This window comes from Phoxinus phoxinus, assembly GCF_949152265.1.
Source record: "Phoxinus phoxinus genome assembly, chromosome: 1".
Taxonomy (NCBI): Eukaryota; Metazoa; Chordata; class Actinopteri; order Cypriniformes; family Leuciscidae; genus Phoxinus; species Phoxinus phoxinus.
This window is the reverse complement of record NC_136876.1, coordinates 17,939,215-17,963,139: the sequence shown is the minus strand read 5'-3', so window position 1 is coordinate 17,963,139 and position 23,925 is coordinate 17,939,215. Positions and strand designations below refer to the sequence as shown.

The 23,925-nt window shown below is 35.2% G+C and overlaps 1 protein-coding gene across 6 annotated transcripts in view; it reads left to right on the top strand.

Annotated features, from left to right (window-relative positions):
* The first annotated feature begins 3,214 nt into the window (after nt 1-3,214).
* sun1b (Sad1 and UNC84 domain containing 1b) overlaps nt 3,215-23,925 on the top strand; it is a 37,798-nt gene continuing 17,087 nt past the window's right edge. For 2 of the 6 annotated variants that reach the window (XM_079632722.1, XM_079632721.1), the window contains exons 1-5: nt 5,651-5,954; nt 8,395-8,489; nt 20,119-20,331; nt 22,055-22,245; nt 23,549-23,782. In XM_079632722.1, coding sequence (XP_079488848.1) covers nt 5,943-5,954; nt 8,395-8,489; nt 20,119-20,331; nt 22,055-22,245; nt 23,549-23,782 — 745 coding nt within the window. In that variant the 5' untranslated portion in view covers nt 5,651-5,942. Of the gene's footprint in view, nt 3,571-5,650; nt 5,955-8,394; nt 8,490-20,118; nt 20,332-22,054; nt 22,246-23,548; nt 23,783-23,925 lie in introns of those variants that run through there. The other 4 variants (XM_079632726.1, XM_079632725.1, XM_079632723.1 and 1 more) reach the window with 4 other exon arrangements.

Below are 23,925 nucleotides of genomic sequence, written 5' to 3'. Positions count from 1 at the left end.
GCTAACAGATAATCACGCGCAGATGTAAAAATATCAGCATCAGCACCTACCTTTAAATCGCAATGCAGGATGGAGCTTCTGTTTGAATAAATGACACACAAAAAACACACACAAAAAAAAGTGTATCAGCAAAAAGGCTTTCCTCCACATATGTGACTGTATACACTGTATGATTGCATAGATGCAAATCGCGTAATCGTTTCCTGTTTTGTCCGTAATTACGTTGAGCTGAATGATAAGTTAACGAAGCTAGTTATTCACTCTATATTCACATAACGAAGATCATAGTGTGTCCGCAGGAGATGGATTTAATATCAGACCTCTAGCCTGTCTGTCCTTCACCAGGGTCTCTTGTGTCTATGGTCTTCATCAGCACCGCCCCGTTCACTCACCGTCATCCTCTCCATTCACTTGGACGTAAAAATCAAAGGAAGATTCCTTCAGATACAGTTTTAAGATACAGTGATTCATTTCTGCATCATATTTTACTGCAGTAGCCCTTTAAATTCACTTTGCTCCTAATTTGATCCATAGAAATAGAATTCCGCAAATAGGCTATGCTTTAATTATAATGTAGCCTATAATTACAATGAATGAATGAAAGAATAAAGAAATAGGCTAAATAAATACACTGTTAGACCTTACCGGGTTTTTTTACAGTAAAATACTGGCAACACTGTTGCCAGTAATTTACTGTTAATTGTACAGTTCTTTACTGTAATATACAGTTTGTTACTGTAAAATGCACTAAATTAAAAATCGAGTTAAAATTAATTTCACTTGCAGAAACAGACTGCCTTAAATTGACCAACAATTGTCATTTAAATGTATTACCTAAAATGTATAATGCATTAAATACACGAGCAAACAGTTATTATGAACTTTCATTAGAAACCACTAAAAAACGTAAGTATAAAAATATTTCCACTGGAACAGCAACTACACTGTCACCGCCTGTTAAATAAAGCAACATGCAGCATATCATCGATGTATCTAGATCTTCTGCTGGACTGAAGCACAGGCTCTACTCTTCAGCACAACGGTGACCCAAAAAACTACATTTTACAGTAAACTACTGGCAACAGTGTTGCCAGTATAAACCTGTTTTATAACTTACAGTTTATTACTGTTAAAATACTTTTTGTGGGTGTGTCTTTTTATCTTACACTGTTAACCCTTTCAACCCCACAGGAAAATCCACACTACAAAGAGTAAAAAGTAACATTGACGCAGTGTTGCAGTGAGATAATGAAGTGAATATGTAAGTGATTGTTGAGCATTAGTGATGAACACCTGCTGTTAACAAGCAGAATCACTGAAGGAAAGAGGAACACAAGAACAGAAAATAGAGAAACACAAGAACTACAACTGACTTCCATGCCATTACACATTATTACACGTATTATTAACCAGTATGACTTTAGTATGACGTTTTTGAGATGTTTAATTGAAAATGTTTGATTTGAAGTTACCATTATAGAGATCAGTGTTTGCTTTAGTTGGGTTGCTGATGCTAGAACATAAGTTTTGAATATTGTTGCTTGAGCTGTGTTTTTGCAAATCACGCTCGTGCACACACAAAGTTCGTGAATGATTGCGGTTGTATTTACTATGATAACAAAATCATCATATAGCCTGTTCAATATTTAAGTAGTTGATTCTCACTCATTCAGATTTTTATTCTCAATCAAAAGTGTTACATTATCACCACTGTAAACCTCAGCAACAATGACACATTTTTTTTTAACACATGCATAATCAAAAATAACAGAGCTACACTGTTTTGTAGCAACACAGAGATATCACAAATTAGAACATGCATCTCAACAATGGTAATTAAATTATTATTCATGCAGCAGTGCATGCTGGGAGTTTTATACTATCATGGAACCCAGCATGCATTGCGACATGAAACTTTTGATCGTCACCATTGTTGAGATTCATACGCTGATTGTTGATGTCTGTATGTGCCTGAATCAAGCAGGAGTTTATACAATTTTAATGCACTATATGATTTCAATATTGAAATATTGCTGGATTTAATTACTGTAGATCAGCAGATATATGGTACTATGCCCATAAATTCATAGCTTACATACAAAAAAACAACAGAAACTCACTCATGGATGATTATGACATCATCACAAAACCAAAACCACCTGACTTCATCTTGACTTTTTATTGCCGTAACAAATGGTCTTTATAAACTCACTGTTACAGCAGCCAGAGAGAGAGAGATGGAAGAAATGCTTTAAGTCAAGGTACAAGAGACCAACTAAAGCAAATACGGATCTCCATCATGGTGACAACAAACTTTATTATTAACTAAATCCCTGTTCATTCTCAAGAATAACTTTTGTACATGTATGAAATAAATAATGTCAGACTGGTTTCACACTCAGTGTTTCTGGAAGTCAGTTGTATTCTTGTGTTTCTCTTTTTTTCTGTTCTTGTTTCTCTGTCCTTCAGTGATTCTGCTTATCAGGTGTTCATCAGTGTCTCAATTCACTCACTTCTTTTCATTCAAGTGGACTATATTAGTGAACTAGTGTAGGGAATAGTGAATGAGGGTATAGGGTGTGATTGGGAACACAGTCTCTGAGTGTCGACTTTGAGCGCTGTTAATTCACAGTATATTCCTGTAGGTATATTCCTGTATATTACTGTTTTAATGGAAAATGGTATGATATTGTAAGAATTTGGGCTTTTTCTACAGTAAGGGCTAACAGTGTACATTTCATTTAAAATAAGGAGGTTCCCTGTATAGCAAAGCATTTATTTCTGTAATTCCTGCAGTTATTTCTCAGGAAACAAAAAAAATATAAAAGAATAATAATGATCTATTTATGTATTTTTTTTATTTTTACTTTGCGAGAAAATCGCACATTATTTATTAATAGGCCTACATGCATTTATTAATAATTTATATATTGTAAATTTTATTATATTGCACATATTAGGCTATATACTAATTATTACTTACAATTATTTAAAAAGCCGAAACAGGGAACGGTGTGACGTTCTCACTTAATTAGCCTACATTTTTAAACATACGATATTATTCATTCCACTGTAGTACAATCTAACAATTGCTAGAAAAAGTTAAAAAAACAAGCATGTAAAGTTATTGTTAATAATTAATACATAACAGTAGAACTGTTCAAATAAAAATTATATATAGGTTATATAATAAAAATAATAATGTATTCCCGTCGTATCCGTAAGGACTGTCATGCGCGTCAGTTGGTGTGGGCGTGGCTTCCTTCGCTGCGCGCGCCAGTCACTCGCCGCTCAAACTCACTGGTCTGTGTCTGTGTGGATGGACATCGCGGAGGCGTCGTTAAACTTCACTGTTTACCCGTGTTTTACTTAGAGACAGACAGTGAACTGGAACTGGGAGCGGTTCTTACAGAAATCGTCGATTTCCAAGCTCATTATAAGTTAACCGTTTGTATTTGAAGGACTCACCACCACCAACAAACCAGTGGACTTTGACAACTGCCAGTGCCACCGCCTGGCCGAGTTTGCAGAAGTCACCTCGGGAAGAAAGCAAACCAAACAAACAGTAACGTAAGTGATTTGTGATTACACACGGACTCGTTTTTATAATGGATTGTGGGTATCGGACACTTTTAAATGCTAGTGAACAAACAGAGACGTTTTTAAAGTATTTAAAATCATTGAATCCTACTGTAAGTTGCCTATTTTAAAAGGGCAATTCACTGTAACGTTAAGTAGATATACAATTAGTGTATAACAGCATTATATCGCAGTTTACTTTAAAATCTAATTTGTTCCCTAGAAGAAGTGAGCTTGAATTATGAGCTCCACCCTGAACGCACATTCAGTCTTCAAATATGTATGTATAACCGTGATCTGTTTTAACGTCACTCATGCAGTAGTCTAATAAATGACCAGTAGGTGGTGCTGTTGCATCGCGTGTGTGGCCGTGAGAGTGTATTGAGGAGTAGTTGCTAAATAAAGTCATGCAATATCACCAAGAGACCCATAAATATTATCTTGTCGTAGTTTACTTTATAGAGGGCATATTGGACTTGTTTCACAAGTTTCTTTTGTAGACTGAGAGTCAACTGCAAAATATGCAAGCATTGTTTGGGACGAGTTTTTTTTTTTTAAAGACATTAATAGGTTACAGTTGTTGTTGTGTATCTTCTCTATATGCAAAATGACTGCAGAGCATTTGTGTTTTCTTGGCACTAAGAAACAATTTGACCACATATGTTGAGTAAGGTCTTTTGCATGTGCCGTAACTGTTTTTGCACTGCATTGTTTTGCATCTGAATTTGTTTTTGGGGATCAATAAACAGTATGTCCTGGCCTGGCCTGGCCTATTGTGTTTTTGCAAATGGTGGTTTGTGTTTTGCAAAGAAATTGTTAGATTCTAATCTATAGTGCGATTGTTAAATGGCTTTTAGAGACATTGTGTGTTAAAAAGAAGAAGAGAGAAATCAATTATATTCCCATTTTGAGTCAGCTTTTGGTATTGCTTCAAATGCTTAATATTGCAAAACTTGAGGTTTTCTGTTTCAGAAATTAAGCTAATTGTGTAATAATTTTAAACTTTTAAACTTTGGTGCAGAATGGATTGGTAAAGAAAAGTGGATGAATTAAAGGATTAGTTAACCCAAAAATGAAAAGTATCCCATCATTTATTCACCCTTAAGCCATCCTAGGTGTATGACTTTCTTCATTCATACGAACACAAATTGAAGTTATGTTTAAAAATATCCTGGCTCTTCCACGCTTTATAATGTGAGTGAATGATACCTTGTTTTTTTAAGCCCCAAAAAAACAAAAATCTTGAAAGTAATCCTTAGGGGGTTAATAAAAGCCTTTTGAAGCAAAGCGATGTGTTTTTGTAAGAAAAATATTTATCACTTCATAAACTATAATCACTGGCTTCCAGTAACGGCAGTACGCGACTCTAGTTATGGCGGAAGAGTGACCTCTGACCCGACATATGAAGAATTGACGAACGCGGAAAAAGGTACCATTGACTCCCATTATAAAGCTTGGAAGAGCCAGGACACTTGTTTTTTTTTGTTTTGTTTTTTTTAAAGAGGACAGCAAGAAGAAAGTCTTATACACCTATAGGGTGGCTTGAGAGACTGAGTAAATGATGGGATCATTTTCATTTTTGGATCAACTAATCCTTTAATCTCATCAGTCGGTCTATCAATATGTGAGTCGGTGGCAAATAAAGAGATGATAAAAAAATCTTATTTTAAAACCATTTCCATTTCTTTTTCTTTTATGAGACTTGATCTAAGACTTGATCATGTGTTAATCTATAAATTGCATTTTTAATATTTTTAATGCATATTTTGACAGTGATCTGTCCGACAAAGTACCTCATGTGAAAGTGATGAAAGTCGGATTTAGATCGTTCTTTAGAATTAAATGTGCTTTTTAATCATCAAGATTGGCCAACAAGCTCTGTTTCCATTTGTTTACAGTCTATTTTGATCTCCAAATGCTCGTATTTACGTCGCTTTTAGGCTGAAGTGAACGGGTTGACAGCTTTACGGACGGGCCCATCTGAATCCAGATCCAATGCTGAGTGACGTCGAGCCGGAAGGCGTGACTCTCGTGTTTCCACCAATAGATTCAAAGTATGCCGTTGATTGACAGTTGAGCCTGGAAAATAGGAGGAACGTTTGTGCGACTTTATCCGTCTGGCTTTACTCTGTTATGGAAGCCATTTTGGGATTTTCCTAGTTGTAATTGTGAGTCAAGCACGTAACTTTTATCTATTCCCACAAAGATCGCGGAATTTGCATCGGGTGTTTGGATACATAGTTATTTCTATTTTATTTTTGTATATTCCCGTCGAGATGCGCCACACATTTTGCGCATCCTTGAACTGGATTGTCATTTCTGAACGGGACTATCTTCAAAACAACAGGAGATTATAGAAACTGATGGTCAAACTGGCAAGTGCTGGAATATTTTGATGTCGTTTATGATTTCATTCAAACCTTATGGGCAGATACATTTATATTGTGCGCGTAATATACAGTCCTTGGTGGACAGTCAGTGAAGCTCCTTTCTTTCCAAACTCTTGACAGAAAACATGGCCCTGGATTAACTGTCATATACGCAACCAGGGCTTTATTTCTATATGATTTATTTTGTTATATTATACGTTTTCAAATGTAAACACCGCTGAAGTGCGCAGAAACCCCTTCTCGGATAAAAGATTTGCGCTGCGACAGTGTTGCAATTCAAAACTGCGTGTCAAAACCTAGTGAGGTCCCTATCTAGATGGCATCTCACACTCACTCTAAACAATGGAGTCGAATCTCATTTTAAAGCATCGAGTCGAAAGTTACATGATATTCAAATGCGAGTTTATTATGTTCATAACGCGTTTCCTTGTAACGCGTTGTTCAAAACTGTTGTCTAGGAAGACAGCGCACTAGTTTTTGATACGCGAACAAACGTTGCGATCCTGAATGTTGCAGAGACGTCAAATCTGGAGAGTTGTGCGCTATCATGTTTATAAATGCAAATGCTCCTCTTCCACAAGAGATAAAGATGCAAAGGCACATGAAGGTGTGACTAGGTCAAGATAGAGACATAAATCGTGACTTTTTATTAAAAAAAAAAAAAATCTGCCTTATGCACAAAGAAAGGAGCTCGTGGTTTTCACCATTGACTTGTTTTATCGCACTATTAATGGCATGTCATGCTTGGAACATAACTGCTTTTGAAATGTGTGTTTAGAGAAGAAAAATAGGTGGGAAATTTGTGGATGTTCAGCCTGGCTCTTGGGTATTGGAGAGGGGGTTTCTAGATCTCCTCTGGTTTTGAGAATGACAAGACCTGCAGTTAGAGGAAAGGTAAACAAAATGAACAAGATATTTGGCTTTGGGTAATTAAGCATATGAATATGTTCTTAATACTGGGGTAATTGATCGTTCAGATGCTTTAATTCAGCACTTTGAAAAGGACCAGGACAGTTTGGAGCCATTTGATTTCATGTCAACCTGACAATGAGTTTATAAGTAAGTTGAAAGTTAAACTCTTAGTGTTTGTTCAAAGCTCTACTAGTCTATTAGATAACTAAAAGTATTCAATTAGGTATAGTGCATAACAAACAAACCATGCAAAACTATGGGATTTTTTAATTGTGTGCATAGCTGAGCTTTTATCACTATAGACATTTCAGTAACACTTTAGTCATCAAGCATGTTACTGCGTTATTATGAACTGAGGCTGTGAAACAATTAATCACATCCTAAATAAAAATGTTTTTTTTACATAATAAAACATAAATAATAAAAATATAATATGTGTGTGTACTGTGCATAATTATTTTGTATATATAAATACACACACATGCGTGTAGGCTATATATTTCAGAAAAGTTTGTTATTTATATTCGATATAGGCTATACATGCAAATATTTCTTAAATGTATATTGTGTGTATAAAATAATTATACACTGACAGTACACACCACACATTAATAATGCATACATTTAATTAATACATAATAATATATATATTCAAATATATTTTACTAATTACGTTTGTTCATTGGCAATACATGTTTGTACATAATACATTAACTAATGTTTATTTAATTATATTTTATTAATAATATAATTTAGTAATTAATTTATAAATTTAACTTGATGTTATTTAATGTAAAATTTATTCATATAAAAAAATAATATTAACCTATATTAATAATCGCTGTGCAAATATTGTTCATATTTATTTCATGATACCTAATTCATTAATTGTCATTATTGTCTTAACAAAATGTCTATAGTGAACAAATATGTTCAGCTTTAAAATAATATTTCATTCATTTTTATTTTATTTTTATTTTTATTATTAATGCAAAGCAATCTCTGTAAATATGTTAAAAGTCTACATTCAGTAATTCTGACTGGCTGGAGAAGTTGTAGAGAGCCATTATCTGTGTAAATATATTAAAGTCTACATGCACTCTCACTGTCCTGTTGGCTCGAGTCACCCTGGACAGTGTTGTTGATTTTGAAGGTGTAGGTGTGTGTCCGTCACTTCCTGCTCGATTTGACGATATCACATGAATTGTTTGCACATTTAATAAGCACAATTTACTATGAAAGAGATGTTTTATATAGTTACTACTAGCTTTATGTTCAATCACCTGGACCAGACTAAACAAAAGTTGTTACCATGTTGCTCGTCGGGATTCCTCCCAGAGGCAGGCTGAACCGTAGAGAGTGTGTGTGTGTGTGTGTGTGTGTGTGTGTGAGTTGTGCGCATGCTTTCATGGGTGTGACTCTATTTATGCATGGAGGTCACACCCATCATCACACGTTAGCTGTTGCCGTAGTTTTCGAAGTCTGCTCTTCACATCTGGTTTGATCTTCACAGCGTGCTCAGCGAATTACCATGGATTTTTCCCCTCTGCACACGTATACTCCTCCTCACTGTACTCCGGATAACACGGGCTATACCTATTCACTCAGGTGAGATCACTGTGAAACATTACTGGGTGGAACTACAGGCAGAACTTCCCAAATTTGTTCTGTTTTTGTCTGTAGCAAATCTCCGTTTACATTCCAGTAAACCTTACAGGTTTTTTTTTTTTGGTAACTTTGCACTTTCCTCCTCCTCAGCTAATGATTTTCTGAGAATTTCCATGTCCTGTTGAACCTGTTTCTTTGCTCAATTCGTGTACGTTTGTGGTTGTACTTGTAGACAAAACGAATGTGATGATAACTTCACTAGTTCTACCATTCTGTGTTTCTGGTCCATTTCATTCTTTAGCGTCTTGTTAGTTTTAGTCATTATTTAGTAGTGTTATTCAGGTGTGTAGTTTTTTCCATATGTGTCAAGAGCCAGGTGAGAGGGTTGGATGACAGCAGGTGTGGTTATTTACCGCAGGCAAGTTATGACGTTGCACAGAATGAATGGCCAGTTAATGTGAATTTGTGTAATACACTTTGCTGTAAACTGTATTTTAGATCAGCAAAAACAGTGTAAGTTTGACTGCTGACGTCTGTATGCAGATAGCGATCTGCACCCCCACTGGCTGCACTAACTGATACCACTTTTCCAGCTAAATCGTGCTGGTCCTGGTTTGTGTAACACTATTTAAGATTATTAAACCAAATGTTGTCACACTTGAGTTCAAGTTTCAATAGTTTTTACACATCACAAAAGTATAAATTATATATTTTTAAAAAGTATTAAAATGGACATTTGTGTAATATGTAGGCTAATTGCATTTTATAAAAACAAAGCTAAGGCATCCAATTTTATTTTTTATTATTTATTTATTTGATGTCAGATCAGGCCTAAATAATAATAATTATAAAAAATGTTGTTTTTTGTTGTTACAGTGTTGTTATTGTTAACTATTAAAAACAATTTTTGGTAATGGTAAATAGTTTTTTTGAAATATGGCTGAAATAAAACAAATATTAGTTGAAAAACTTAGCATTAGAAAATTAGAGTTTTAAGATGCAGTACTAAAGTCGCTAAAACTATATACACTGAATTTACCCTTCAAATATTGTTAGGTTAAGTGAACATAGTTAAGTAACTGGTATAGTTAGTAAAGTTAGTAATAAAGTTAAAATCAAAGAAACATTACAGGTACCAGAACAAGTGCAGGTCTATTGCATTTTAACACTGCAACACTTATAGATGTATTATGACATAAAAAAAAATTGTTCCATCCGGTTATTACAATGTAAAACCAGTCCTGGTCGATATACCGATTCATCTGTTATTCCGGTTTCGTATATCTGAAACAATTGCTGCATCTGTACAATGGCCATGAAGAGCGCTATGTAGAGTGTATTGAGACGGGACCTCTTTTAACTGCATACCCTTCTTACTAATGGTTATATAACTTTATAACACAACAATAAATAATCCACACAGCTAATTCTCTTTAATATAGCAAATACCATGAATTTCCCTATGAATTCCGCAATGCGGAAGCAGCCGTTATTTAGTCTGCCGCTTTAAATAGTCAAGCTCTTTAAAGCAGGATGAATTCTGATTGGCTGTCAGTGTTTTTATCAGCTGGGAAAAAATCGTTCTGAAATCGTTTGGAACTAGATCTTTGTCGTTATACCGTATATACCCGAATATAAGATGACCCTGAATATAAGACGATGTTGACCCTGAATTTTCCAGACTTATTTTTAGGACAAAAACCTCGTCTTATATTCGGGTATTTACGGTAGTTATTGTTCTTGGTGTGAACGGGCCTTTACTGTATAAAGCAGAATGTCACCGAATTTTTGGATGAGTAAATCAAAAGTAGGGCAGTACAATGAATCAAATCGTGATATGGACGAGTATCTGTGAATATTTAAGCTCAAAAACACTGCTATTGAAACCTGAAGTCTGCATGTTCTGTGTGAATGAGTGCCGCAGTTTCGTCTACTACACACATACTGAAGCATGCATGACTGCTCATGGTGTTTTCAACATGAACATGAACACGTGGACTTCATCTGCTCTGAGAGTCACTTCACCATTTCATTTGATCAAACTATTGCCATATACACATGGAAACTCAGTTCTTCATGACAACCAGTCAAAATAAATGTTCGGTCTAACATGAAGAAATTATAACAGAAATATATTACGTTTGCACAGTGGTGTACTTCATGTAGTAGTAGTAACAGTTTATTAAAGAGTATCAAAGGTCTTCATTACAGCAGCCAAACTAAACATTCTGCATAACTTGAAGAAATTATGAAAGATGAAAAGTAGAATGATATACTTCTTAATAATAATCATTTTTAAAACCTTATTTTTGAGGAATAGCACACATTTCCATACATGTTTTATTTTAAACCGTAAACTTGCCAAAAAAAATAATAATAATGAAATTTTCATTTGATAGTTTAAAAGCTGAGGCTAACTAAATTGTTAGTGTTAATTGATTTGATTACCTCCATTTTTCTATAAATTAAATTTGTATTTCACATTACAATGTTTTTATTTTTAATGTATGTAGCCTACACCTGACAGTAAAATAAAAGTTATAAACTAGTATAAAGGTCCAGTCATGAAACAAAAAAAGAAAAGAAAAGAAATACTGTGATACGCCGCGAAACCGGCAGAATCTGAAAAAATACCGTGATACAGATTTTTGGTCATACCGCCCAGCATTGTCAAACATCACAATCTCAGATTCAGTCTTGCATTTTGAAACTGTCATTATTACTGAAACTTTTGTAGTGTGAAATTAGCAGCATGAAAAATAAAACTTTCATTCCAATAAAGAATATCCTACGCCGCCTTCTTGCTGTTATATTTACTAAGGTAGCTTCTGTCTGATTGGCTGTTGTACAGGATTGTTTTAGCGGTGCCAGTGTGTGCACACACACTCGAGTGTGTCAGCGTAGGTTGCATGACTGTGTTCTTCAGGCAGAAACCGTCGTAAAAAGAAGTGGGATCGAGTGACAAACCGTTGAGCCATCTGCCACTGGCACTCAGAGAGACGTGACGAATGAGTGTTACTCAACGCGTGTCACACAGCAAAGACGAGCTTACAAAGAGTTATTGTGCAAGCTCAACAGAGAAAGGCGCAGAGTAGAGCAAGACTTGCTTGTTGAGCGTTTGTGAAAACGAATGTTACATTTTCCCACTGGATCCCTTTGAAATTAATTACCTAAGATTGATGCAGTCACAAGGGGAACCTAAATGCCTCTTTAACAGAGACAGTTGGCCAGAAAAATCATTTGAAAGTATTTATTAGTTGCTTCTAAAATTGAGTATGTGCCACACCTGCCAATATCTCTTTTCATTTTTTTTTTTTTTTGTATAGTGCTTTTTACAATATCAGGTTAATTTTATATACAATTGTATTTTATTATATAATTTGTTGTTAATTATTAAAGTAGATATTTATGTATATTTTGTTTGACTGCAATTATTTGCTGATTGTTTTCCCTCATTGAGTCGTGCAAAATATTGCGATATTTTTCCCCCTCATATTTTAGTGGTTAAATATGAGAAGTAGCCTAGTATCTCTCATGTGTCGTCTGTCTCACTTACTCAATTTAACTTAAAACATATATTATGTTGTATAGCCTATAACTATACAATTGTGTATTACTAGTACAATTACTGGCAAAAGGGTGAGGACATACAATGGTAAAAGCCCATTTTCACTTTCATTTGGCAGGTAGTGCAGTTTATGTTTGACGGTTGGTCGCAAACAATTGTTTGCAGTGTGTCAGTATGTTGTTGTGCTTGTTATGCATATTTTTTATTCAAATTATATGTGTCACATGTTGCATAGTCAGAGGAACCCATGTGAAACTGGGGCAGAAACACCAATAAATAAATGTGCTTAATTTAGCTGCTTCTGATTTGGACATCGGTGGACCTCTAGGGATTCATTCAAATGTTAGGCAAGATGGTAGAAGACGTGCATTCTGGGAAAGTGTCCTGCATGAAGGGAATAAGTGTGCATGGCTCTGCAGTGTCACTCAGCAGCTGCTGGAGTGTTTGACAGCTGTACGAGAATGTGTGCGTGCTGCTGAATGCACTGCACTTACTTAATAGGGGTTTTGTTCTGCTTTAGCTGAGCTGTGATAGAGGAAATGATATCACAGAATTTGAGTAACCACATCACATTTTTTGGATAGTATTTCTGTTTTTTTTTTTTTTTTTTTTTTTTGGAAGCTGGAAGAGCCAAGCACAAAATGTCTTTTGCCCTTAAAAAGTTGTATCTTTTTTTGAAGGTTTCTATTATAATGGAATATCTCTGATAACTAAATAAAATGTAAAGTATATGTAGGAATTCACAATATGTTTTTTTTTTTTTTTTTTTTTTTTTACTTGGTCAGTATTGGATATCAATTTTTTTTTTACTGTTTCCATGGGTTGAGTTAAGATGAGTCTTCATGACTTTCATTACTTAATGCACATTGTGAAGTGATGGTTGATGCCTGAAATAATATGATGCCTTGATTTTAGGGGTGGGCGATATGACCAAAATATTATGCAAGGGATAATGTGCATCCAGCCGGTTGTTACCCCAGAATAAACCCCAACAGGGTGATTAGGGGTCTTAAATCACACTGAAGGGGTTTATTCTGCGATAACCGATAACGGCTGGATGCACTTTATCCCGCTTATTACGCGGCTACTTGCCACAGGTAAATAATTAGACGTGAAATATTGACTTGTGTTTTTTACTTTATTTTATTTCATATTTTATTAGGTCTTAAAACGCAAAGCTTCTGCGTAAAAAGCAGTTGCTAACAAGCAGCAAATTCAAACTAGACGGACATTTAAGGGATACGAAACAGTCATACCACTTATTATACGGCATTTCGCAACACAAATAATTATGAGAATAAGAGATGAAACTGTTTGTCATCTTCTAGTCCGTTAGTGTATAAAACAATCGTTTCAAATTCAAAATGGCAGCAGCTGCGTTTGTATGAAACGAGAGTGAGTCCGCAATACCGGATGACATAATTAAAAAATTGTACACAAAAAAATTATTTGAGTTTTAATATTTTATTAGCTCACCAAACGCAAAACTTCCCCGAAGAAAAAACGTTCCTAGCACACGTAGTAAAGCGTCAACTTCAGTAACCCGGAAGAGCTTGTGTTATCAGTTTTTACTGGCTGTTATCTGGGAATAACATGCCACAATTGACCAATCAGAATTAAGTATTCCAGGGAGCCGTATAACAAATTACGACGAGTATTATTGCAGAATATTATATTGCTTACCAATATAATAATTGGCTTATTGTAGTATTATTTAAAAATCAGTGCATTCTTATATAGATATTGACAGTGAGTATGAAGACTGAATCAATATCATGGTAAGGTGAAGGAAGAGGGATGAAGTATTTGAGATAGTAAGTGGGAAGCGAGTGATTGGTCAAGAGGGTCGGCTGATGCAGTAATGATAGTGAAGTGGAGCAAGACGCTGCTTGCTGACCGTAGAACAGGAGCTGATGTTAAGCCCACTCAGACCCTGTAGTGTCTCTCTGAAATAAAGCCCAGAGCTCAGACGCTCGTGAGCCCTGAGGTCCTTAATCTCACTGTGAGCTTCATGTGTTCTCACTAATCAGATTTCCTCCTGTCACTCGTCTGTGTGTGTGTGTGGAAGATGGATTCTGGGGACGTGCTTGACCTTTGTAAGTCTGCATCTGCACTAAAAAGTGTGCTAATCGAGTAATTAAGATACTAATATGGTCTTAACCATGCATGATACGGCAATAAAATGTCAAGCTGTAAATCTCTCCGGTGTTAAGCGTCATTCACACTGATGCTGATGTCCAGCTACAATGCCGAAATCATTCATTCTCAAAAAGTTTTTGTCCAGAAAGCTTGAATATAGTTTTAGACTCTTATAAGTTGTGCCTGCATATGCATTTCATTGCAAAGCTAAAATGTTAATATATTTTTGAAATGATGGGCTTGATAATAAAGGAGTGCATGGAAACTCCTTCAAGACTGTTTAAAAAAGCTTCCCAGAATGCAGTTGCGCCGAAGAAATCGGTTGTATTTGTTAGTAGACTAAAGACATTAAAGGGCACCTATTATGACATTTAAAATGTTCCTAATGTTGTTTAGGGAGTCCCCAACAACAGTTTTACATGCATGCAATGACAAAAAACACTTTTGTTGTCGTATAATATGCATTTATTTTAACCTGATTTGCTCACCGACTCCCAAATGATTCGTTCAACGACTCGTTTTTCCAAACCCCTCCTTTGCGCGACGCTAATCTGCGTTGATTGGTCAGATGACCCAGCAGTGTTTACAGAGACAATACTTATTGTTTAACACGGAGTACAATCATGCTTTTATCAATTAAATTGTGTTATAATAATTATTATAGTCCACTGCTTTGTAGTTTGTAGTAAAAAACTAAAAATAAGATAAAGAATGTAATGTTATGTTAGCGAGCATAGCCCCGAGTTCATATTGTAAAAGCACAATCAGTCTTTGTTTGCATTAGCCCGATGCATAAACATAACGTTTTCACAAAAATAAAAAAAATAAAATGTAGTTACGTTACTACGAGGTATTACTCTATTCTTTAAGACAACTCCGAAAACAATGACAAACACTTCACATATCTCAATACAATTGTCATTGAAGACCTAGAAGCTAAACGGTGCTTACACAACAAACAAAATAATAATTAAGCATGCTACATAAAACATAAAAGCAACAATTATTAATAACACTTACAGGTTGTGATATACGGAGGAGGAAGCTGATGCAAATACACTTGGAACTGAACCTTCCTTCAATATCAGCCGGCTCGCGAATCCAAGTTTGATTGCATTTAAGTTGGTAAAGCAATCGTCTTCAAAATGGCGCGAACAAAGCACAAGGCTCGGACTACACTTCTGTGGTATAGTTGTATATATGAATTGTACCCACTTAGTCTTCAAATGCTCCTCCTTGGGCAGATGAAAAAAGTTTGCTTTTGAGTCGCACTTCAGAACACAGCGTCTCGTCGACTCGCCATGATATTTCCCTGCTGGCCTTGGAGCGCAATAAGAGGGCGTATCGTATTCAAATAACTTGACAAGTTGACGTCATCTAGTCAGAGAAAAAGCTTCGGTCTTCTAACGATTCATAAAAATGACTCGGAGTCGACTCTTACTTTTGAAAGACAATAACTTTATATACGGTGCACTTTCATATTTCAAACTTTGCAGGATGTTTTTGTTCACTTAGATCTATGTTACACACTACATGAAAGGTAAATTTCAAAATTCCATAATAGGTGCCCTTTAAAGGGTTAGTTGTTCACCCAAAAATGCCATCATGTTGTTCCAAACCCGCTCATTATATTATATTTATAACTATCCCTTTAAGACAGCCATACATATCAGTATTGTAATTTTACAGTTGTAGTGTAAAACAAAATTATATATTTTAAATACTTTATTTTACAATGAAATATTAATATTGGCAATTTTATCAGAATTTCATCTGATAAAATTATCATTATTCGTTATTTGTTTTTGTTTTTTAGAAAAAACGCAATTAGATTGTTTTCTTAAACTGTGCAGGCCTAGTTCATTGTTTGTTTCTATACTATTATTTTTAGGTTCTGTATTCATTAGTAGTATTTTCTCGTTGATTGTAACAGAGCCCTTTCATTTCCTGTGCCAATAATAAACCAGCTGCAAAGCCAGAAATTAAAAGCCAGAAATCGTTCAGGATTTGATATAACATGGATGATGTCATATTGCTGAAGGTTAGAGATTGTGTGTGTTGAAGATAAAGTGCCTTCTAGTAATTCTGTGAAGTTTTAGCTTTGGGAGGGGTGCGTTTTGTTCAAGCTAATCTGATTTGGCGCAGATCCAGTGGATATTTCTCACAGGAAGACACTGCCTTTAAGGGACTGTTATTTTAAGATGTTTCTAATTTCCGATTCTTGGTTTATTTCGTGCTTTTGTGTTGTGGACGCTGTGGTGTTGTTTACTCATGACTTGTGCCCAGCTCAGTTGTTGATAATAATGGTCTGGTCTGATTTGTGAATCAAGTTGTTAATTAGTGATTGCTGCTGAATAAGTAATATTTTGATTTGGCCTTTTTGAGATTTATTTGGCCATGCCAACTGGCTTGGAATGGCTTATGAACAGAAGTGTGTTTATTTTACAAATCTACAAGCAGTTTTCAGTCTATAAAAGTATTCAGATTTCATACAGCATTGTTGAAAAGTTTGAGGTCGATAAGATTTTGTAAATGCTTTTGAAAGAAGTCTTATTTTCACAGAGGTTGCATTTATTTGATTAAAAAAATACAGTAAAAACGGTAATATTGTGAAATATTATTACGATTCAAATTCAAAATAACTTTTTTCTATTAAAATGTAATTTTTTCCTGTGACCAAAGCTGTATTTTTAGCATCATTACTCCAGTATTCAGTGTCACATGATCCTTCAGAAATCATTCTGATATGATTTGATGCTCAAGAAACATTTCTTATTATGATTGTGCTGTGTAATATTTTTGAGATTTTTCAATAGTTTATAGATGAATCGTTGTCATTTAGGAAAGAGATTGTTTGAATCTTTTATCAGAATCATGCAGCTCTAGTATATCCTCGGACAGCTTAGCATGGCAGTGCCACACTTTGGGCTCATGTTTATGGAATAATTTCAGAATCAAAGATTTATTGCCAGTCGTTAGAACCTATTTTAAATGTCACTGAACTGGGGGTTCAATCAGACACGTGCATTTCTATTCCGCCTTTTTGTTTCCTATTCCAGTTGATAAATAAAACGTGTGTGTATTGTACATTTTGCTAATAAATGTGCCATATGTGTAATTTTTAAACCTACAATTAAGTGTTTTTTTTTTTATGATAGCAATAACTGTAAAGTGACCATTGTAATGGGGTAATCAAATGTAGGCTAATAAAATAAATAATAATAATAATAATAGCCTAATTACTAAGCTCAGATGAGTGAATGTGTGTTCCTGTTATCGGTTAACATATAGTCCATGCTTTTTGTTTTTATACGTTTTAATTTTTAGTTTAGTCAATTTAACTTCTGCTTTAAAGATCATTTATTTGAGTTTTTTAGATTGTAATGTTGTTGTTACAATGTTAGAATGTGATGTGATTTTGACCCTTTTTTGCATTTGATATATTCTGATGTTTATGAAAGCGACAATCTCAATCAAAATCTCAATATAAATACATATAAATATTTTAAGTTAATATTTCATTTAACTACACATTTGCATATTCTTGTTTCTCTGATGTCAGTTAATGGTCACATGAAATATTGACGTTTTTTTTTATTTGTTTTCTTTTAAAATGATTTTTGATTTACATTGTTATAAATTAGGTCATTTACAACGGGTCACTTTTCGTCATGTCACAACCCCCCTGTAGTTCCCTTCAGGTGTTCACAAATCATTTTTGTGCATTTATGCAAGTATTGAATGTAATGTGAATCACTGATAGTTCTGTTTGCTTTGTAACATCTTTAACTTTTAGTTTATACCAAACTATCTCACACCAACCAGCCACCTCATTCATTCATTTAAAGCTTTTTAACTTTCTTTCATCTTTAGCCAAGATTTAATGTGATTTTTGTTTCAAGAAAGACTTTCTTGCATCAAGTCAGATTCATTGAGGTAGACAGGTTTGTGCGCAGTCGTCATCTTGTCAAATCTTTCTCCACTTTCTGTCATGGAGGATTGTAACTCCTGTCGAGTTGCCCTAGGCCTTTTTTGTGCCTCTTACTGCAACACCCGGTTTGAAAGGCCGGGCGATTTTGGGCAGGTGCAAAACTCACATTTGTCACCTGTAATTATAGCCTTAGAGAGCTTTTAAAAGTATACTCACTGCTTTGAAAAGTTCATAACGTGCCATCGGTTTGGAATGTTCCCGTGTCTTTCAAATGTAGAACTCTTTGTTTTTTTCTCTCTCCAGTGCATGTGCTAAATTGGAATGGATTCATTCTGGATTTTTTATTTTTTTACTATTGACATTATCAGAAGATAAAACTTGTTTATATAAGCAGCTATAATCAACAGGTTAGATATCTAGGGATGCACCAATATGAAAATTGTGGCTGATAACTGATAATTCTTTATATTTGATATAGTGTTGTCACGGTACCAAAATTTCAGTATTCGGTACCGATACCTGTGAAAATCCACGGTTCTCGGTACCAATTTCGGTACCAAAGCTAATTTTGATTAAATTTGCATATATTAAAGTGTATATCCATTTGTTAAATAACATTAGATAAAATGACCTAACAACAGTTAGGCTATACACTGAAGCAATTATTCTCCTTGGGGTAATTTAAAAATGTAGCCTACTAATACATTTTTAAAATCAAAAGTTGTAAAAGTGTTTGTATTAAATAACATTCACAAACATACATTAATGTTGTAAAAATATATTGTTCACTCAATGTGTTGATGTTAGATAAGGCATTAAGTAATGTTAATGAATGGTATCTCAATGTAGTGTCACCAACTAAACAGGAGATAAAACGTGTTTTATTTGACTTGACTGTCCTTTTATTTAATCCAAAACTGCGTTCATATTTAAAAGGCCTTTTAAACAAGATACAACCGCACACGATACCACTTTAGGGGCCGTTCACATATCGCGTTTTATGCGCGTGCAAATTCAGTGAGATGCACTTCAATGCATCTCAACAGGTCATGTGACAAAAACCAGCGGTCTTTCCGTAACAGCATGGAAAGCTCAGCCGAACAGCTGTACAGGGCGGCTTTTTATTTCTCATCTCAATGAATATATCTAGTAGTAAAGCTAATGCAAGGGCTAGAAATCAATTCATTTTTTGATGATACTTCCTCGTCATCATGGAGAGTGCAGTTTGCACCGCTTTCTCCTTTCCACAAGCGCGTGCTTACCTGTTGCGTCTGCCGTTGCTATGCAACCATGAACAGAAGCCGCCTGGAAAACGAATTTGCACGCGCAAAAAACGCGCTGTGAACGGCTCTTTCCTCCTTTCTGGTCAACAAGGTGATTCAGAGAAACCGCATTAGCAGCGCCGCCGGTCGCATATCTCAGTGTGTTTATGAAGAGGACGCAACTGTGCACCGTTCGGACAGCGCATCAAGAACCGGATTAATCCGATACTTCGGTACTACCGGTACTTAAGAAAAGCTGGTACCGTAACTATTTAATTTTTTTAGTACCGAAATGGTACCGAAGTACCGGGTCTTTTGACAACACTAATTTGATAGCCGATATATTGGCTGATAAACCTAAATCAGACTTGCGTTGCACTGAACTTCATTTTCATTTTTAAATTGATTCCAATCCTATTTCAAGCAATTCAAAACCATCATGGCGAACAGTGTGCATCTGAAGCGTCTCTGCTGAAGGAAATAATCTGTCTCAGCCAATATTTTATTTTATTTCTCAGCTGAAGGAAAAATCCATTATTTATCGGCTATAGCTAATTTACTGGCCTAATTTTCAATATCATTAAAAATGAACCTATATCGGCTGATACTGATATGGTGGCCGATATATCATGCATCCCAACTAATATCACATGTGACTATTTTATGTAGCATTTGAAAATCTTATATTTGAATTTACGGTACATGTTTGTTTTTTTTCCCTCTCTTCAGTTCAAGTTACTCGTCCGCAGCCCTTGAGTTTGAGAAGGAGCACAAAATCAATCCTGTGTACGACTCGCCCAGAATGTCACGGCGTAGTTTGAGACTACAGACGAGCAGTGGTTTCTATGGTGACAACAGCTTCACTGAGCTCACGGGGAATCACAATGTCAGCTCCTACAAGCGGACCAGCACCACCAGCAGCAGCAGCAGCAACGTCAACAGGTCAGATGTTCATCTCTCTGTCAGTTTGAGATAACTAACCAAGTGTAAAGCATGACTTCTTATCAGTAAACCCGCACCGCCTTATACATGCCTGCACAACTGCGTGAGGACAAAATGATCCTTGCTCTGTTTTTGCCAAATAAATCATGTAACAATTATGTGGCAAATAAATCTCTTAAAGCCATTACATTTATCCAATTATCTTATTACTGTGGACATCTTTGCTTCAAAGGAAGGAGGTTCATCTTAAAATGTAGTATATATGCATTGAATTATCCTATTATGCAACTTTAGATTTAAGAAATATACAAGTAGTGACATTTAACATTAGAACTTGCAATCGTAAGAGAGGTTGTCCTGCAATTACTGACATGTTAGTGCTTGAGTTAAATGAATGAAGAAAAATGAATGACATAGTGAAAATACCATCTTTTCAACCTTACAGAAACCCCCCCCCCAAAAAAAAGATATGTTTGTGCGATCAGCCTGGCAGCAAATATTTGACATGACTTACAGCAAGTTTGTACAACTTACCTGCCAGTACTTAATTTTATGTCAGTTTAATGACCCATAAAAGAAGTTTAAGCATGCACATTTTTTTTTTTTTTTTTTTTTTTTTAAATAAAGTGGACGAGTAGTATTTTGTCTTTCAATAAATAGTATTAATTAATAGATGCATTAAAGCTTTTGCATAGTGGTTAGTGCATATCCTTTTGATATGTTTAGCTGTGTGGGTGATGCAGGCGCCAGTCTAGAAATATGATATGTCCTAAACCCCAAAGCTTTTATTCAGTGGACAGGATGTTTAATTTGACACAAATGTCCAACAACGTTGACACCCACCCAACACACTACCATTCAAAAGCTTGGGGTCAGGATTTTTTTTTTATTATACTTTTATTTATAAAGGATGCATTAAAGAGGTCCTTTTTTTTTTTTTTTTTTTTTTTTTTATGTTCCATGAGGTTTACTTATGTTAACAAAGTTTTTTGCACAAAAAAATATATATATTTGTGGAAAAAACTGTTTCAACCTTCAAGACAAATTTGATATATTATGCCATGACCCCTTTAAATTCGTCAAAATTGACTGCAATAGCATTGATAGTGTTACAAAATTGTTGTATTTCAAATAAATTATGGACTTTAGCACTGTCTTTCTATTAATCAAAGAACCATGAAAGAAATGTATCACAATTTCCACAAAAACATTAAGCAGCACAACTTTTTCAACATTAATAATAATAAATGTTTCTTGAGCAGCAAATCATCATATCAGAATGATTTCTGAAGGATCATGTGACACTGAAGTAATAATGCTGAAAATTCAACTTTGGTCAGGAATAAAGTACATTTTACTATATATTAGATAATTATTTTACTTGGTAATAATATTTCACCAAATGTATACTGTATTTTCATTTAAATAAATTCAGCCTTGGTGAGCATAAGAGATCTTTCAAAAAAACTAAAAAAAACTAAATATATATATATATAAACATGTATAGCTGAACCGAATTCCTTCCATTAGCAAAAATGAACAGTGACTTTTGCCATTAATGATCATGTGATCTTCCCTCATGATCCTCACTATCAGAGGAAAATATTCCTTACATATTTCCATATGCCACATGAGAAAAAGTTGTGGCTTTTTTAGGGTGTAATAGGGGTGCATAGTGATCCTCACTTTCAAATGAAATGACCCAGTGTATTTTGTCCCGCAGGTCTGTGCGGAGCAGGAGGCAGCAGCAGGGGGCGTCCATGTACGAGTCTCAGAGCGTGACTCAGACTCCACAGCACGATCAGAGCACATCAGACATGAGCTTCAACAGTACAGCCAGTGATGCATCTCTGATCTCCAGCCTGCTGGACAAGTCCACGCTCAGACAGAGCTCCACCACACACATGTTCTCTGGTCAGTGGCCTTTCACCAGTACGCAGTCAACATGAAGTCAAAACACATTTACATTTTAAATTCTCCACGGTTAATTAGTGCTGCTTTGCTTATAATTCATAAAGTTTGTGAAAACTGTAGTTGTTGTTTTAGGCAAATGTCACGCTGTAGCTATTGCTTATATAAGCCTGACTACATAAACTGTATGCATAAACAACTGTTTATGTTGGAATCAGTAAACACTGTTTCTGAAATCCCTGAATGCCTCAATTGTAGTCTTGAGTTTTCTTTCTGGGGACAAACATGTTACAATATTCCTCATTTAAATAATTCCCACTTAACCCTTAAAGACCTAGAACATTTTTGGAGCACCTGACTTGCTGAATTTTAAACAGGAGAACTTGAAGTTTCCATCTAGCCCATTTAAATTCCCAATTGTACATCCATTTTGTCTTGGAATGGACGAATTTACCAGATTTTATTTTTTTTACTCAACTTACTCAACAAATCCTCCTGAAGTTTGGATTTTTTTCATTTAGAAAGTTTTACTTGGATATTCTAGATATCCAGATGAAATTTGGACTACATGTAACAATCCCTAAGCAAGTTATAGCCATTTATTACAACATTATTATAGGCGATTTTCAGTGAAAAGCTGTTTTTTTATTTATCTGACAATGTAGATGTGTCCAAAAAAGTTCAGGAATTAAAATAAATAGAAAACATTGTAATAGAACACTGAAGCAAAAGTGACATATAAGATATATATATATATATAAACCAATCTGGGCATGAGGATGGGACTAAGCATCAACAATCGTTACTGTTTGGCTCAGAGAAACAAACCGCATGGGTTTCTATGACGAATCAATGCTGATCAAAACCTGATGACCCAATCACATCCACTACGGAGACTCTGAATGTCCAAACGCGATTAATAAAAAAGCTGCGAATCTCCTCTTTACGGGACTTTTTAAAGCATACAGATTGGATTAGCGGTTCAAAAGTTATTCAACATTTAAGAACAATAGTTATTTTTCTGTATAGGTCTTTAAGGGTTAAGGCATACGCAAAATAAATGTGCCATGCTTGGTTAAGTTAGTAGTGTGATGAAACTTGCGTTTATGATAAGGGCTGTGACATTCCTAAAATGCACTCGAAGCGGTTAACCAATCACAATACGCATCAGAGTACATTGCATATTCTAGTAGACCCAGGAACAAAATCAAGACTTTGTAAAAGGGCATAAAATGCCTTTTTTTAAACGGTGTGCTTTGACGCTTGTTATTAATTTATTTGTTATTTGTCCTAATGTTGTGTTCAGCACGGAGACGAAGAACTGATCACAGCTCTCTGTTGGAGAATGGAGATGCCAGTAAAACGGAGGCGCACGCTAATCTGGCTAACGGCTACATCTGTAAAGACTGCTCGTTCCACGCAGACGGGAAGGAGGAGGAAACTGTGTTTACTTTACCGTACTCCGTGTCTTCAGCGCATCAGACAGCTGTAGATGCCGCTATGACCACCTCTCTGAACAGTGTTGACAATGACAGGACAGGTGAGGAGGACTTCCATCTAGTCAATTCTCAAACATCGCTACTGTTTTTATGCTCCATAATTTAAAACACTTAATGTACCATAAAGTTGTGCTTGTTTAATGTTTTTTTCATATGTTGTTGAACATCTTTATTTCTGGTTCAC